The sequence below is a fragment of the Antechinus flavipes genome, chromosome 4 (assembly GCF_016432865.1).
Source record: "Antechinus flavipes isolate AdamAnt ecotype Samford, QLD, Australia chromosome 4, AdamAnt_v2, whole genome shotgun sequence".
In the NCBI taxonomy this organism is placed as follows: Eukaryota; Metazoa; Chordata; class Mammalia; order Dasyuromorphia; family Dasyuridae; genus Antechinus; species Antechinus flavipes.
The window spans coordinates 384,605,686-384,624,514 of record NC_067401.1 but is presented as its reverse complement, the minus strand read 5'-3'; the positions used below and the strand labels follow the sequence as shown (position 1 = coordinate 384,624,514).

General features: G+C 41.6%; 1 protein-coding gene across 2 annotated transcripts in view; it reads right to left on the bottom strand.

Annotated features, from left to right (window-relative positions):
* Nucleotides 1-644: 644 nt before the first annotated feature.
* ETNK2 (ethanolamine kinase 2) overlaps nt 645-18,829 on the bottom strand; it is a 31,698-nt gene continuing 13,513 nt past the window's right edge. Inside the window, exons 6-8 of one of the 2 annotated variants that reach the window (XM_051998567.1) lie at nt 6,816-6,985; nt 5,918-5,991; nt 645-2,044 (exon numbers count right to left, since the gene is read on the bottom strand). In XM_051998567.1, the coding sequence (XP_051854527.1) occupies nt 1,972-2,044; nt 5,918-5,991; nt 6,816-6,985 (317 nt within the window). In that variant the 3' untranslated portion in view covers nt 645-1,971. The other variant, XM_051998568.1, reaches the window with a different exon arrangement.

Sequence of the window (18,829 nt, the reverse complement as noted above, 5' to 3'; positions counted from 1 at the left end):
TATAACCCATGTGAACAAAAACTCTGAACAGATCCTCGATAGTTTTTTTTAACAACATGAAGATACTGAGAACAAAAGTTTGAGAACCACTGAGTTAGACTAATGGTTCTGAAACCTTTTTGTTGTTCACCGTCCGTTATTATTTTTTGCTATAATGCCCGAGTGTGCAGTTCCTGAACATCTACAGAAAATCCTTGCACACTCTTGTGCCCTTCAAGAACCACAGGACAGACTGATCTCCAAGGTCCTTCTGGTGCTGAGATTGTAATCATGAACCTGGGTCTCAGAATCAAGTCTGGTTCCCCCCCCCCCCATCCCCGTTAAAATTGTGGCCAAATCCACAGCCAGCCAGCTTTGCAACCGAAGCACTCATTCTGTAGCTCGGCGCCGTGGAGGGCGGTCACCTAGGGCCGCTGAGGCTGACTGGTCCTATCTGGGCTTGGCTTGAGACTGCTTCAGTTGCAGGGCCCAGTGAAATATTATTTTGGTGATAATAAGTCAGGACCTACTAGCACCCAGGTGTCCCTCAGTATTCCCAGCACCCAAAGGGGAGTTGAGTTGGCAGCCCAACAATTCAAGAGCCATGATGGCCCTTCTCTGACCCAAGCTAATAATGCCAACAGAATGATCCCTCAGACCAAGAGTGAACAGCACCAGAAACCAGAAGCGGCCATTTTAATGGAGAACAAAACCACAATCATTTTGAATCTCAAAGTTTGTTTTATGTGCCAGAGCTGAGAAGGGTCCCCCCACCCTACCCCAGGAGCCCTGGGGTCAGAAAGGAGACTGGGGAAAGATTTAATTGTTGTCTAAGGGAGAGTGGTGGTTGGTGAAGGAATACAGGAGGTCAGGACATCCCCTACCTACGTTCAGGTCAGGTCCTAACCAGGGGCCCATTCCCTGGTTCTCCTGGGGCCTCTGCTTCTTGGTGTATGTCCCCTCTTCCCTGCTGCCCAGGACTGACCTTCTGAGAGGGTCCTCTAATTCAGGTCCAGTGTATGCAAGAGAAACACAAGGTTAAGTAGGCATCTTGGGTGGGTGGGTGGGGGCTGCGGGTGGGATCTAGGCCAGTGAGACTCGCTGACCTAGGCTTTGGCTAACAGCACCCCATGATTCCCCCAGGCAATTACGATGACAGTATGGGAGAGAGATATTCAGCACTCTAGTCACTGGGCCTTCTCAAGGCAACAGGAGCTGGCCAGGGGTAGAGGACATAGCCCCAGGACCCGAGTGGGGAATAGTGGAACTGGGTTGGAGGTGGGGTGAGATTAGGAACCAGAAACTGGGCTGGAGAAAGTAAGAGTGGAAGCAGTGCCAGGGAAATCAGATAAGGCTGCTGATGGGGGGGCATTTCCCACCTAGGATCCCCTCATCCAAGATAAGCACACCCACATGTGTCAGGTGTTGGGATGTGGCTAGTCGTAGGGAAGGGAATTCATCACTTTCTGCTTAGGAAAAGTAGGGAAGTTGAGGCGGGGATTAGTTAGAGAATCTACGGGCATTGGAAGTGAAAAGGAGCCCTTTCTACACTCTACCCAAGCTGAGCAGGATCCGATACTTAAATAAGGCACCCCTGATGGCAAAGAGGGATGAGAGTAGGGTGATTGTTGGAGGAATCCTGGGGTTCCCACTGGTTATCTTGGTCCCTGTTCTAGAAGGTTGGTCATCCCTGGTATTCTACAGGCACTCCCCTCCCCCCCACCAAAATCTGGGAAGGGGAAGGGGAAGGGTACCCTGAGCTGGTCCCATCAGCCTCAGAGGCTGAAGCCAGACAGGGGGTGGGGGGGGAGCGAGGTCTACGGCGGCTTTAATTTGGGGCCGGTGGCACAGGGCATGGGCTTCTCCACTGCCCCACCGGAGAGACCCCACCTGCATCCCTCTCTTGCTCCGGCCCTTTAGGCACAGGCCCCAGAGCCAAGCAGGAGCCCTGAGGAGAGCAGGTCTGGCTGGGTAGACAGGGCGGGAGGCCGGTCACTTTGGCATCTCCAAGGCCGACACCTGAGGCTTCACCTTGAAGTATTGGTTGAATCTGATCACCGCATATCTGCCAGGAGACAGGGAGTAGGGGGCAGTATCAGGGAGGAAGTCGAGGGGCTCCCAGAATCTCGGGCCCTCATGGACATTCCCCCAGTGTCAGAACTTGGAGTTCACAGTTTCATTCTACAATCCACAACTCCAATCTATGGCTTAGCGCTGCAAGGTGGGGGAAGCCTAGGAGAGTGTCAGGTACCTCGGCACAGTCTCGGAGAGCTCTGGACTCGGAATCAGTAAGGAGGGTTCAAATTCCCAGTGCTGGCAGTTATTATTTATTTAAAACATTTATTAAATGCCTACTACGCATCAGGCATTTTCCCAAATCAGTTTTATTTATTTAAAGCATTTATTAAATGCCTACTATGTGTCAGGCATTTTCCTAAGTCAGATTTATTTAAAGCATTTATTAAATGCCTACTACGCATCAGGCATTTTCCTAAGTCAGTTTTATTTATTTAAAGCATTTATTAAATGCCTACTATGTGTCAGGCATTTTCCTAAGTCAGATTTATTTAAAGCATTTATTAAATGCCTACTACGTGTCAGGCATTTTCCTAAGTCAGTTTTATATATTTAAAGCACTTATTAAATGCCTACTACGTGTCAGGCATTTTCCTAAGTCAGTTTTATATATTTAAAGCACTTATTAAATGCCTACTACGTGTCAAGCATTTTCTTAAGTCAGTTTTATTTATTTAAAGCATTTATTAAATGCCTACTACATGTCAGACATTTTCCTAAGTCAGTTTTATATATTTAAAACACTTATTAAATGCCTACTACGTGTCAGGCATTTTCCTAAGTCAGTTTTATATATTAAAGCACTTATTAAATGCCTACTACGTGTCAGGCATTTTCTTAAGTCAGTTTTATTTATTTAAAGCATTTATTAAATGCCCACTACGTGTCAGGCATTTTCCTAAGTCAGTTTTATATATTAAAGCACTTATTAAATGCCTACTACGTGTCAGGCATTTTCTTAAGTCAGTTTTATTTATTTAAAGCATTTATTAAATGCCTACTACATGTCAGACATTTTCCTAAGTCAGTTTTATATATTTAAAACACTTATTAAATGCCTACTACGTGTCAGGCATTTTCCTAAGTCAGTTTTATATATTTAAAGCACTTATTAAATGCCCACTACGTGTCAGGCATTTTCCTAAGTCAGTTTTATATATTTAAAGCACTTATTAAATGCCCACTACGTGTCAGACATTTTCCTAAGTCAGTTTTATATATTTAAAGCACTTATTAAATGCCCACTACGTGTCAGGCATTTTCCTAAGTCAGTTTTATATATTTAAAGCACTTATTAAATGCCTACTACGTGTCAGGCATTTTCCTAAGTCAGTTTTATATATTTAAAGCACTTATTAAATGCCTACTACGTGTCAGGCATTTTCCTAAGTCAGTTTTATTTATTTAAAGCATTTATTAAATGCCTACTACGTGTCAGGCATTTTCCCAAGTCCTGATGACATAAATCAGTCCTCAGGGTACAAATACTTGAGTAAACATTTCATATGGTCCTCAGTGTTCTCATCTGTAAAATGGTAACAGTACAAGCACTCCCTTGGGACTGTGAAGAAAGAATTTTATAAACCCTGGAATATAGGATTGCCAGGTTCATGGATGTTTTTCCAAGACAAGTCTCCCAATCTTTCTCTTGTCAGTGCCCAGGGAAGACCCTGAAAGTCCTTGAGTTAGGGGTTTGAAGTCAGAGGACCTGGATTCAAATTCTGTCTCTGATACGGGCTTCTTGGTGGGATGCTCAGCAAGTCAGTTGCCCTGAGATCCTTATCTACAAGAATGAGACTGACCATTCCTTCCACTTATGGGAGTTATGGGACCGGGATCGGAGCCTGATCAAGATTTGAAAATGGCGCCCCCTTGTGTGCTCTGCCCGAAGGATACCCACAGCTAGACCTGACCGACACCTTCGGGTGACCTATTGGAGAACGGGCATCAATAGGATGCCCAGTTATTAGCCAATGAGACAGCGGGATGCAGAGCGGGGATGATATATGCCGTTTCCCACTTGTGTCTCATTCTTTAGGATCCCATTTGGGACTTTCTTGACAAAGATAATAGAGTGGTTCTCCTGCTCATTTTACAGATGAGGAAACTGAGGCAAAGAGGGAGAAGTGACTTGTCCAGGGTCCCACAAACTCAGGAGGGCGAGTCTTCCAGCTCTGGCACTCTCCCCCCGTGCCGAGCTGATAAATATATAGAACTTCATGCAGTGTGTCTACATATAGATCTATCTGTATATATAAATTATATCTATATAAGATGCAAATATATGTAGGTAGGTATATGTGTATCTATATATCTATGTGATGTATATTTTATATATAAAATGCTTACATTTGCATATAAAATATACATACATTATATGTGAGTGTATGTGTAGATAGGTACATGTATACATACCTGGATATGTATATATCTATATAGTTTATATATAAATGTATATATTTACATATAAAATACACACATGTACACATATATGTAGGTAGGTATATATGTATGTATCTACCTAGAATGTATATACTTACATATGTATAATGTATATTTTATATGTGCTTACATATAAAATATACACACTATATATATGTAGGGAGATATATATATACACACACATATGTATAAAAATTCTATTTAAAAAAAAAACAGAAAGAGTTCCATCTTTCCCCACAACCTCCCTAGAGTACTGTGCCCTTGGAGGTTGCCTATCCTGCCGAGCCCCGCTCTGGGGCCCGGCAGCATTCCTCCTTTTTCCTCTTCCTCCCCCCATACATCAGCAGCAAGGATGGACAGGGTTCAAAGGCTGGAAACACAGCCTTTGAACCTTAACTGGAAGCGCTCTTCATCATGGGGGAGAAGATGAAGGCTGATAAGAGCGCTGGAATGTGCTTGAGTTGATTCTCAGATAGATCTGGGAGTGACAGGTCTGGAGAGGACCTTTAGAGATCATCTGGCAAATCCTTTATTTTCCCAATTGGGGAACAGAGGCCCAGACATATCAAGAGACAGCATGAGACAGAAGAAAGAGAACTTGGGTTCAATTTTTTTTCTTGACTCTGCTTACCACATATATGTGACCTTAGATCTCGCATCTATAAAGTGAGGGATTGGAGGAACATCCTCTATTATCTCTTTTTAGCTTTAAATCTGAGTAGGGTGACTTAGCTTGCTGGTAAATGGCAGTTCTGGGATTCTGTTACTCTCCATTCTAATCCAAATCCAGAGTTCATTCTCCTCGCAAGGAAGCGCTATCATGCGACGGGGAAAGCACGTGGATTTTAGGATGGCTGGGTTAAACTCTGGGAATGAATTAGAGGACCATGAATGGCTTCTGTAACAAATGGCCGGGAAATGTACTGGATCTGAAGTCCACTTACTTGCCTTTGAATCTTGGCTCTATTTTCTAACTGTGATCCTGGAGAAGTCACTCTCTTTTTCTCAGAGCCTCGATTTCCCCGGGATCTTTCATAATCAGTTAAGCTCTCTTGAGGTCTAACTTGCTGCCATGATAGGATTCTGTTCACTAGTTTGGGAGCTGGCCAGGAAACTCCCTGCCAGGGCTCAGAGGGTTCTTAGGAAGAATCTTGGGACTGGAGAGGAGGGGGGAGCAGGGGATTTTCAAAGAGGGCAGTATTGTTCCAACTCAATTGGCTCACTCTCCTAAGGTCTTCCCAGAGCTCTCCAGGGCAACCTTATTTTACAAATGGGGAAGCAGAGGCCAAAGATTTGGACGGGGAAAAGTCGGTACATAGTCCCTTGGTTCACCCCCTCCTGAGACAGGGAACTTCTCCCACCACACCCTCCATTCTCATCTTTGTTCCTGCCCACCTCTTTTTGTCCTCTGCCCACTCACCTGAGGAAGTCAAAGTCGATAGTAGAGAACTGGTTCTGGATGAGAGCCCAGAATGCCCAAAAGAAATGAGAGGCCTGGGAAAGAAGCAGAGAGGGTCAGAGTGGTTTCCTCCTTCCCTCCCCCAACACCCACCCTTTTAGACCTGAAGACAAATACCAAAAGCTGACTTCTAGCCAGACTGGGAGAAGCAGAGAGTTTGGGCTCTAGGGTCTTTCCGACATCAGCCTGGTAAATCCTCCTGACAACAGGTAGGGCCCCAGGACCTGGGTTCATATGCTAACTTTGCTATTTATTTGATGAGTCATATTACTTTGCATGATCTGAGTTCTCATTTACAAAATGAGGGGGTAAAATTTCAGAGGCCCTTTCCAGTTCTAAATCCTGTGATTCCTCGGGGATGAGTATCTTCCTCAGGACACTCTGGGCTCTCCCCCACAGGGTACAAATAGAGCAGATGCCTCCTGAGGGCACAGGCTGCAGCTGTCAGAGTACTGTCCCCTTTACTGGGATGGCTCGTGCCCTCCTGTCTGATTCCCAGCAACTTCTGTCCATTGGGCATAATAACTTTGTCCTCTGTGGATCACATGATGTCAATGGCCTTTCTAAACAGTAGTTAAGGAACATTGTTGAGGAATCCCCTTTCCCAAGAAAAGAGACAAACCAATTTCTTGGAGAGGAGATGGGGCAGTGGCATTCAAAAGCAGAGGCATATAGACCCAATGACCATTTGGTGAAGAGCTTAGACAAAGTTTCTGGAGTTCCAGGTCTGCCCAATTTGTTTAGTCATGTTTCTTCTCCCTACTCCCCCTATCCTCCTCCATTCCAGGTTTCCCACCACACTGTGGTCAATCTTGGGTGAACAGTCTCCCTACTTTCTCTCCAGGCTGCAGACTCTCACCAGAGCAAACTTGTTAACTTGTACATAGAGCTTCTCCACTTCTCTGGGCGTCACAGCTGTTCCACCCCGGCTTTCCTTGCAGAGCTGCTTGTGGGCCTGCAGATAGTAATTCAGCCATCGAAGTTGAGTCTCCCGGCTGGGGTAGAGACTATAGTCCACCTCATTCACACCTGCGAGACAGAGGGCTTGGCTTAATGGAGGATGCTCAGGAGAGGTGGCCCACGTTCTCAGATCATCCTTAGCAGGATCCTGTCGCACTGCCTTTGGCTTTGGAAACATAACCTCAATTAAGGGCCTTGCCCACAATTGTTTAGACCTTTGGAGAAATGGTCTTGAGATTTTTCTTCATGATCTGGTCCCTTGCATCAACCCCTTTCCTCCTCTAGCCCACAAAAACAATGTCGTCTCCAACACAGGTCTTTAAGTCTCCATTTTACCCCCACCTCCATCTCTTCTGTGCTCCCCCACAAAAACAATGATATCTCCAACTCCTCAGGTCTTTAAATCTCCATCTTATCCCCACCTCCATCCTTACCCATTCCCATCTCTACTCTGTACTTCCCTTTCTCTCAAAAAGTAATAAAAAGACTCAAGACTTGACCAGCCTGTATCTAAAATATCAGCATTTTCCCAAAGTCCTCAGTCCTACTATCATTCCACCCCTGCACTTAACCCATCACTTGACTAGTCAATGAGAATAATAGGATCATAGCACTAGAGTGAGAAGAGACCTCAGAGGTTTGAGTCCAAATCTTTTGATCTTTATAAGCTTTGGTCCATCCTCCTTATCCATCACTTGGGGAGTGACTCTGGGTTCTTAAGGCAATGCCAGTAGACTGAAAGTTAAGGTAGATTTTATATAAAGTTTGAAACAATTTGAGAAAATAATCTCAAAAGAGAACTATCTTAGTCAAGTTGGGAGACACTCCTAATCAGAACCTTGGCCACTAAGTGACAAAATTTGCAGCCTTGGGCAGTCATGTTATCATCTAAAAAAGCATGTGTTTGGGGGGATAGGGGAGGGTATACGGACTCACTGGCTCTTCAATTATTGACCACTTAGAATCATAAGAGCTGAAATCAAGTGCTGTCTTGATTTTACCTTTCTAGCTGGGTGGTTTAGGGGCAAATCATTTTTAAATTTCTAAGTTTCACCTTCCTCATCTGTAAAACGGGACAATTATACTTAACATGTCTTCCCTCACAAGATTGTGAGGACTGCATATGGCAATATTCCTAAGAGTATTTTGTGACTATAAAAGCACTATGTTAACACATTTTCAATCATTACTGGAGTTTGTGTAGTAGAGTGTATGGGAAGCAGAGCAGCTTGTCTAAAGCAGCAGGACAGAAATGAAGATGTTGAGGTTGAAAGAAGCTTTGGATTTTGAAGAACCTGTTGCACTGTCTATTTCTCCCTTCTTCCTTCTCCTGACTACTTCCTCCTATAGTTCTTATCATAGGTACTGGATTCTGAGAACTGTGGAAAATAGAGTCAAACATTTCCTGGCTCCATAGAGAGACAGTCCTGGGCAGTGGGAAGAGCATCTACCTTGGCAGAATGGTACTTGGTATTATCAGACTCAAGTTCAAATCCTAGCTTCCCCCAACTCCTTCCCTGTAAAATCTTGGGTTCATTACTCTCTGGGATTTGGACCCTCATCTGTAAATTGAGACTTTTAAGATCCACTTGAGTTCATCTAGATTCCTAAGATGCAGGAGATCCAGCATTATTGGATCAGAGGAATTGGGGGTCCCTTTTTTTTAGACCTATTGTCTGATACACCCAAGGTACTGGGATCAATAGTCGATCCAAAAAAAAATCATTAAGCACCTACTATGTGCCAGGCACTAGGTTAAACACTGGGGACACAAAGAAAGCTAAAAGAGAATCCCATGTTCTCAATTTAATGGATGAGAGCAACATATAAAAAAAGCCTGAAAAGCTAGAGTAGGGGGTGAGTGGGAGAAGGCAAGGAAGAAAGGTACCTATATTTCCCAGAAGGGCTTGGAGATGATCTTTAAGTTCTTTTCAGCTCAAAGAACTCAATTTTAGAAAATGTGTACCCAGAATCATAACTTCTCTGATGTCTCCAGAATATTAGAGGATGCTAGAACTAAGGAAGTGAAAGAAGTAACTTGCCCAAAGCTATATCACTTAGCTAATGACAGAAATGATGCCAGTGGACTCAGATCTTTTGTTTCCTAAATCAGAGCTTCCAGTAACTGAGAAGCTAGGGTATTCTGCCCAGGGCTCAGCCCTCTCTCCTGCATTTCTGCTTTTCCCACCACAATTCCCCTCACCCTCCATGCCAAAAGTGGGATTAGGACACAATTCAAACCACTTGCCCCTTTGGGAAAATTCCAAGTGAACTTTGCTCATAAAGCTAGTGAGAAAAGGAATTCAAATACTTTAGGAATTATCCTCCCTTCTCTAACCCCAGGCAAGACTTTCTAAATGGCAGCTGAGTACTTGGCAAGACATGGTGCCAGGCTGGTGCCAGGCTGGACATTAAGTCTCTCGTAGGTTCCTCCCTCTACCTGATCAGCTGGTATCCATCCATCAGCCTAGGGAAAAGCTGTCCGTAGTTCCTGTACTGGCCCCATTTTTTGGTGAGCTCTCTCTGAGGTGATTATTGTTGCACAAATAGCTGACTAGTCTCTTTCCTATCTCCTGAACCAACCAACCCACACACACACACACACACACACACACACACACACACACACACACTCTCTCTCTCTCTCTCTCTCTCTCTCTCTCTCTCTCTCTCTCTTTCTCTCTCTCTCTCTCTCTCTCTCTGTGTGTGTGTGTGTGTGTGTGTGTGTGTGTGTGTGTGTATGAGTGTTATGTTGCTCTCTGCACCTGGATTCAGAAAGAAAACAGAGCCGAGCTAGTGGGCAGTCCCAATAGCTTATAAGAATCCAGTTGGGCAGGCTTTTATACACTTTGTCTTCTCTTTTTCTCTATTCAGATCATTCCCCTGGAGTATCCTAGAATTCAGAATGGTAGAACCACAAAATACTTTCGATATCATCTCATCCTGCTCCCTCAACAAGCTGTGAAAATCAGATACTCTCATGCCATGGTTCTGTTAGTCTCCTAAATGTAGAGTTGAAAGGGACCCCAGAGGTTATCTAGTATGACCCTGGACTTTGCAGATGAGGAGTGATTTGTCAAAAGTGAACGAGTACTAAGCATTGAGGTGGCACATAAAACCCAGGTTATTTTTCCTGAGAGCCAGAGCTTTTTCCACCACCCCATCCTGCCTCCCTAATAGATATCAGTCAATTGGACCAAAAGACAGGCACTAACTTCATTCTGAGGGCAGCTGATCAAGGCTGGAAAAGTAGCATTGGGAGGAAAAGCCACAAAAGTGTTCCTTCCCCTCTCTTCTACCATTCTTTCTCTATCACAGGCAAGGAGAGCCACAGAGATCTGGAAAGGGTTCACAATGAAGCCTCTAGGTTTAATGTATCACAAAACAGGAAAAGGACCCTAAATTTCAGAATAATTTCAAGACCCTGTCACAGAATCATCGGACCATGTCTCTAGAGTTGAAAAGAACCTCAGACGTCACCGGATCCAAATCCCCTCATTTTCCAGATAAAGAAACTGAGGCACAGGGAAGTGAAGGGACTTGCCCAGGTAGTAGAAGAGATGGGATTTGAATCCCAGTCCTCTCACTTTGCACTATTACATGCTACATCCTTACATTCTCATCTCATTGTCCTTTACTCCCCTGACAACAATAACTCCATTTTGGCAAAAAAACTAAAAAACTTACTATTTGTTTTTTCCACATGTTGCCTTTTCTTGGCTTTGCTATCCCTGTGACCTATACAAAACCTCATCCTCTTCCACAATTCTAAATCAATTTCCTTAAATTCTCCAGTTTTGACTCCAGGCTCTTTTCCTTCAATTACATTCAACAGATTTTTCAAAAGGTACATAATGGATACTAGAAATATATAGAAGAAAAAGAAACAGTCCCTGCCTTTGGGGAACATATTTTCTATTGGAGGGCAACAACATGGATACAGATAAGGAAATACAAGGTCATTTGAGGAGGGGAAAGCATAAATAATTGGGAGAATTAAGAGAAGCTTGAATGAAGAAGTAATCCCTGAGTTAAACCTTGAAGGAAGCAAAGGATTCTAAGGGATAAAATAAAAGAAGGGAATATATTCTGGGCATGGAAGACTGCCTGGGCAAAAGCAAAGAACCTGGATATGATATATTCACTTTGAAGAACAACTAGTGGGTCAACTTGGCTAGAATGTAGAAAGGGGGGCAATCTGTATTGTCTATAAAGGTAATAAGACATATCATGAAGAGATTTGGTAGTATGTCTTTTTATTTAAGAGGTAATTGGGAGCTTCTGAAGATTTTTGAGTAAGTGAGCCCTAAGTCAGACCTTGCCTTGAGAATATTAATTTGGAAGCTCTATGATTCCATTAGATTATGGTGGATTAGAAGAAGAAGAATGAGGAAGAAGAGTGATCCATTAAGATTCTCTTATAGTGGTCTTCATTAACTAGAATCACAGCCTTGTGAGTGAAAAGAAAAGGGACAATTATTAAAGAAGACGTGATAAAACTTGGCAACTGACTAGACTGGGAGACGAGAGTGAGAATAGCCTCGAGGATGACTCTAAAGTTGTCATCCTTGGGGAGCAGAAGGATTGATGTACGTCCACAGGAAAGTTTGAAGAAGGGAGGATATAAAGGATGAAAATATAACAAGATTCATTTTAGACATACTAAATGTGAGACAATTATGGGACATCTAGATAAAGATTCTGTCCAGAAGGCAATTGGTGGTGTAGACCTGAAGTTTAAGAAAATGATTAGGCCCAAATACATTGAGCTAAGTATAATCTGTACAGCAATGATAATAGATTTCATGGTAGCTGTTGAGAACACAGACAGAAAATGTGTTACTTGCTGTTCATCCTTTGTTTTCAAGGAGGACCAATAGCATACAATGGCATGGGTGATGTCTTGACTTGCCCATGAATCAGATTTAAGTGAGGTAGAGCTACACAAAGTTGTCAGCCTTACTCTTTCTTCAAGAGTCATAAAAGGCAGGACAAAAGACAAAATGACCTGCCATGACCTGGGATACAATGGATGACCTTGGCATTTTTGATGTCTGACCAACTCTAAGTGATCCACAATACCTGCCTTCACCCTCCTTTGGGACCATTAGAACAAATCTTTTCCTTATCTGCGCATTCTGCTAGGGTAAATCTTCATGTACTTGGGGTAGACATCCTCCTCTAACTCATGGATGGATTACCTTGTTTAGCCCATCTTTTGAGAAAGTTTTACATGCTACAATTTCTGAGAGTCACAGGTTAGAACTGAGTGAAGATGGAAACCAAAAGTGGATAAGCAGTCCTGAAAAGGATTCAGCAAGCCCTCACATCAGAGGGGTTAGTCCTCCCCAAAAACTCCATACACAGAAAACCTAAATCTTTAAAGAGAAGGAACTCCAGAACCGCACAACACTTGGAATTCAAAGTGGATAATAATTCAGCAAAAGATACTGAGAAGAGTTCAGAAAGGTAAGGGGAAACCAGGAAGGAGGAATGGCCAAGACAGAGGGAGGAGAAGATAGTCAATGGTATCAAAAGGTCAGGAAGCAGAAGGGCTATAATTGAGACATTTTTTTAATGAGGGAGAGGAAGGAAGGGGGAGAGGAAAAGGAGAAAAGGCAGAAAAGAAAGGAGAGAGAATAAAAGAAAGGAAAAGAAGGAAGGAAGGCAGAAGGAAACCTTAATTAACTGACAGGCATTGTACTAAGAACTTTATAAATATAAAATCAAATTATCCTCATTTGATGGGTAGGTACTTTAATGATCTCCATTTTTTTAGCTAAAGAAACTGAGGCAATCAAAGGATAAATGACACTCTTAAATATCTGAGGCCAAATCTGAACTTCCTGAGTCTAGACCCAGCATTCCATTCATTGGACCATCTAGCTTCCTGAGGTAGAGAAATGAGTATAAGGGGAAGAAATGGAGGCAACCCATAGAGATGATTCTAAGAATTTTTAAATAAAAAGGGGGAGAGATGCACTGTCAGCTAGAGAAGATGAGTACCAGAACCATGGCATGATCCCGAAAAATAGTGCCAGAAGTTCTAAAGCTTAGAGTGAATGGAAGATTATAAAAAAAGAAAGTTAAAAAAAATATTTTGAGGAAAAGAGAAGAATGAAAGGGAAAAGATGCTTGGAGCAGATGAGTCAATAAGACTTAACAAGGCAAAAAAAGGATGAGCTCCTCCATCACTGTTCTGTTTCTGTTTTCTCTGTCAAGGAAAATGACTTTTGAACTAGAAAGGCCAGGGGGGTAAAAAAACATAGTTAACAGTTGATATTGAGATAAGTAATTCTAGCTGTCGTGCCCAAGTGAACTCTATCCTCAGGTACTAAAAACAGTAGTGGGTGTGGTGGCTGAGTCAGTAATAAAAAAAAAATGGTGGAAAACAAAAAAGGAGTAATCCAACTGCTGGCTAATGAGCATGGCTTTGATTTCCAGAGACTTTATAGAATGGATCATTTTTTTAAAAAATGGTAACTGAATGTCTAGAAAAGGAAGAAGTGATTATACAGTGCTGGCAAGGATTCTGAGAGAACAGATCATATCAAGCTGATCTAGCACTTAGCATAATGATCAGTACATAGTAGGCACTTAATATTGTTGATTGATCTCCTTTTCTTTTTTTTTTTTCTCACAGGGCTAATAAAAGTTGTTGGATTAGTGAATGCTGAAGCTAGAATTTACATAGATTTTAGAAGAGCATCTGATAAAGAATCTCATATTATTCTTATGGAAAAGATGACCCGAGTTCAAATTCAGCCTCAGATACTTACTAGTTATGTGATGCTGGGCAAGTCACTTAACTCCATTTGCCTCATCTATAAAATGAGCAGGAGAAGATAATGACAAACCACTTAAGGATCTTTGCCAACAAAACCTAAAACTGGGTCACAAAGATTTAGACATGACTGAAAATGACTGAACAAGTCAGCTTGGCAGGCAATTTGTAATAGAGTGAGCCAGGAATTTACGCTTGATCCTGTACTATTTTAATGTAACTTGGAAAATGACACAGATGATATACTCCTTTGTAAATGACAAAAAGCCAGAAGGGCTAGTTAATACTGGAAGACAGTTAGATTTCAAAAGATCTGAATAGGATAGATTATAGAATCTCATAAGATGGTAATCAATAGGAAAATATGTAAAAACTTATATTGGGGTTCAAAAAATCAACTTCCTAAGTAAAGAATAGTGAAGGCATAATTTTTTTAATATATGGGGATCTGGTAGATTTTAAGTTCAATGAGTCTGTAGTATAATCTGGAAGGGGGGGCAACTAATGTGCTCTTGAGTGATATTAGAAGAAGCATAACTTTCAGGAATTGGGAAGTGATAGTTCTCCTGTATCTGCCATATGTTAGTTGGTGGCACCAGTGGGTAGAACTCTAGGTCTGGGATCAGGAAGTCCTGAATTCAAATGCAACCTCAAACACTAACTAGCTGTGTGTTACCCTAAACAAGTCACTAAACCTCTAGCTCAGTTGTCTCAACTGTAAAGTGGAGAGAATAATGAGCCTCTCACAAGTTGTCATAAAGATCAAATGAAACATTTGTTAAAAAAAAGAATGCTAGCCCTGTACCTGGCACATAGTGGGCACTATGTAAATTTTTATTCCTTTTTTCTACCCTTATTATATTTAATTCTGGGTGTTTCAGTTTAAGACAGACATTGATAAACTAAAGAGTGTCCTGGATAGAGGAAAACAAGGATGATGAATGGTCTTGAATTCATATCATTTGTAGATTGGTCTAAAGAACTGAGGATGTTTCATCTGAAGAAGGGAAGACTGTGGGGAGAGGATACAGTGGAGGCAAGAAGGCAGGGCATATGAGAGTTTTTGAATATTTGAAAGACTGTCATGTGAAAGAAGGATTAGGCTTGCTCTGTAAGATTCTAGAAGTCAGAACCAGGAGCAAAGAACGTTTGAAAGGGACAAATTTAGGTTTGATGTCGGGGAAAAAACTCCCAACAGAGCTGTCCAAAAATGAGAATAGGTTGTCTTGGGAGGGAGTGGGTTTCCCATCATTGAGAATCTTGAAGCAAAAACTGGGGCATCCAGTGTCAGAGGGGAATTTGAGGGGAGTGGGTTGGACCCGGGCATGCATGTGGCTGGCAAGGAAAGAGGCACTTTTAATAAAATTAAGGCAAAGAAATCTCTTTAGGAGAGATTGAAGAGGTAAAAAGGAGATGATTGAAAAGATAGAAGCTCCTGGAGCAAATAGGAGAGAAAAGATGTCACTGACAGTATGGATAAAGGAGTTGGTTTTAGAAAACAGAAAGGACATCTCTTCTTCAATGACTGAGGCAAAGGAGGACAGAATGGGGCATAACATACAGGTCAAGCAGGGGATAAGCTGGAGCTTATGGCAGATGTCCTCAATTTTCTTGGTAAAAGAGGTGGTGAGGTCTTTTGCTAAGAGCGAAGAGAAAAGAAATGATATATTTGTCAAGATATGATTGCTTATAGGATGAAACTTCTAGGAGTTGGAGGAAGGAGTATGAATTGAACTGGTCAATTTAGAGCAAGACTGTGAAGAGATCAAAGTGAATCCAGAAAAGAACTGATGAATGGAAGTATGGGGAAAGAAGGAGAGTGGAGAGATTTGGGGTCCAAATGAGGGTGAAGGTTAGATTGAGGAGAAATTAAACAGAAGGAGGGATAAGAGGATAAGAGATTACAAACAGCAAGAGAAATTTCGATGTTTGCCATCATGCAAGTAAGATAGTTTGGGGCAATGGTGAGATCCAAAATGTGATCATCCCAGGAGGGGGCAGATGAAGTGAAATGAAGATATAGGTCAAGGGAGCTAAGTAAATTGATGAATTGGAAGGTCAGGACATTTGAAGTAACATTACCGTGCATAGAGAAATCTCTAAATATGAGGGTAAAAATTAGAGTAGAAAAAAGTAGTCAAGTACTGATGTCCTTAAAAATAAAAAGCATGTGCAACATATTTATCATATATAGGAATGCTTGCCATCTAGGGGAGGGGGTGGAGGGAGGGAGGGAGGAGAAAAATTGGAACAGAAGTGAATTCAAGGGATAATGTTGTAAAAAAAAAAAAAAACTACCCTGTCATGGGTTCTGTCAATAAAAAGTTATTATAAAAAATATTAATTAATTAAAAAGAAAAGAAAAAGTATGTGGTTTATGTGTGTGTGTGTGTGTGTGTGTGTGTGTGTGTGTGTGTGTGTGTGTGTAGTATACACAGTCTCTCCTGATGGAATGCAAGTTTCCTGAGAGCAGAGAAACTTTGTATCTCTAGGGTCTAATGCTGGAATAGTAAGTGCTTAATAAAAGCTTATTGATTCATTGGAGAGAGAATGAGCCAGGAAATTAACTGAATATAGGGTGATAAAGACAAATGGAATGAACCTTAAAGAAAGAGAGGATGCTGAAGAATGGTGGTCAGGGATTTGGAGTGGTAACAAGAAATTTGTTGCTGCCTCTTCTTTTTAGCCCACTGGATGTGATGGTACCTAGAACTGGAGAGGGATAGTGGGCCTTCTGCTCAGTGATCATGGCTACCAATAGTTGTAAAGACACAAAGAGATCTAAGAGGAGTTTATCAGCAATCTGTTAGTGAAGGTATAAAGGAACAAATAGTGGAGAGATAGGGCTAAAGTGGATAAAGATGAAAGGTAACTAGATTCTTCCCTTGCACAGGGAGGTAGAGGAAGTTTATCAGTCATAAGATAGCGTACAATGTATAATGGTTATCAAAAGCATTTGTCTTCTCAATGGATGGGGTAGGGACTAGAGGGAGGGAGAGAAAAATTGGAACAGAAGTGAATGCAAGGGATAATGTTGTAAAAAAAAAAAAAACTACCCTGTCATGGGTTCTGTCAATAAAAAGTTATTATAAAAAATATTAATTAATTAAAAAGAAAAGAAAAAGTATGTGGTTTATGTGTGTGTGTGTGTGTGTGTGTGTGTGTGTGTGTGTGTGTGTGTGTAGTATACACAGTCTCTCCTGATGGAATGCAAGTTTCCTGAGAGCAGAGAAACTTTGTATCTCTAGGGTCTAATGCTGGAATAGTAAGTGCTTAATAAAAGCTTATTGATTCATTGGAGAGAGAATGAGCCAGGAAATTAACTGAATATAGGGTGATAAAGACAAATGGAATGAACCTTAAAGAAAGAGAGGATGCTGAAGAATGGTGGTCAGGGATTTGGAGTGGTAACAAGAAATTTGTTGCTGCCTCTTCTTTTTAGCCCACTGGATGTGATGGTACCTAGAACTGGAGAGGGATAGTGGGCCTTCTGCTCAGTGATCATGGCTACCAATAGTTGTAAAGACACAAAGAGATCTAAGAGGAGTTTATCAGCAATCTGTTAGTGAAGGTTTAAAGGAACAAATAGTGGAGAGATAGGGCTAAAGTGGATAAAGATGAAAGGTAACTAGATTCTTTCCTTGCACAGGGAGGTAGAGGAAGTTTATCAGTCATAAGATAGCGTACAATGTATAATGGTTATCAAAAGCATTTGTCTTCTCAATGGATGGGGTAGGGACTAAAGGGAGGGAGAGAATTTAGAACTCAGAATTTTAAAAAAGAATGCTAAAAAAATAAAATTAAATAGCAAATAAAAATAATATAGACCAAGTTCTCTCCCATAATTACCTTCACTTGCTAGATATATTATCTCCATGTTTTTGGTTATTTACATGGTGTCTCCCCTATTAGAATGTACATTCTTTGAAGATAGGGACTGTCTTTGCTTTTTTTTATTTTTATGTCCCCCATGCTCACATTACCTGGAACATAGTAAAGGTTTTAATAAATGTTTGCTGACTGACTGAGCATAGTGTGGTTATTAGAGCAATGAAGTCAATTTTCATGGCTCATCATTGCAAACAACGGGAGCTAGAGAAATAATGGGCTGATGGAGGGAGCAGCACATGCTGGACAGATCCATGAATAGCTGTATTAGACTGATCTCACTGAGTGACAGTCCAGAGACACATCAGGATACTTTACTTGTGGAGCAAACACTTAGCCTACAGTCTACAAGTTCCCAGATTGGTGGGGCCTCTCATACCACGGGCACCATGAAGTATCTTTGCTTAGGGGTATCCATTACCTGGGAAATATCTTATAGTATCGAGGGCTCAAATTGAGGCAAATGATAACAATAGTGATCAAGTCCCTAGGAGCTGAACTCAATTTATACTTGGTGACAGTTCTGGAGACATATTTCAAGATGCAAGCAATAAGGCATCCTTTAAAGATACACACACATACACATATATACACACACCAAATAAACCACATAACTCCCCATTCTCAAGGATATCAGTACTTGATTCATTAAACTACTTTAATTCTTGCCCTCCTATTTGCAGACTTCCCTGTACACAATGATGTTACTTCAAATGTCCTGACCTTCCAATTCATCAATTTACTTAACTCCCCTGACCTACATCTTCATTTCACTTTATCTGCCCCCTGGGATGATCACATCTTGGATCTCATCATCATAATATCTGTGTCCTGGGTGAGTGTCCGGTGTTCCCCATTATACTGGTAGCTCCCTGGAAATAGGAATTGAGCTTCTCTCATCAGAGTGAGAAGGGAAGTGGGGTCAGGACTCTAAATGTGTATTGTTGGATTCTGCATAGAGAGAGGGCTTTGGACATGGAGTAAATGATGGGGCCAACAGCTTTGGATCAAGGCATTTTTGCATCTCAATCCCTTCCTGTGAGATTGTTTACAGGAAGCTTTTAATTTTCACTGTAACAATGTACCTTAATTTATAGCAAAATAAAGACCTAAATTCTATAGAGATATATTTTATGGAATACAATGTCTACAAAATTATACTGAAAAAGTATCCCTTGTTGCACCTGCACCTACACACTCACACAGTGCTATATCCCAGGCAGTTGCGTTCTGACAGACTC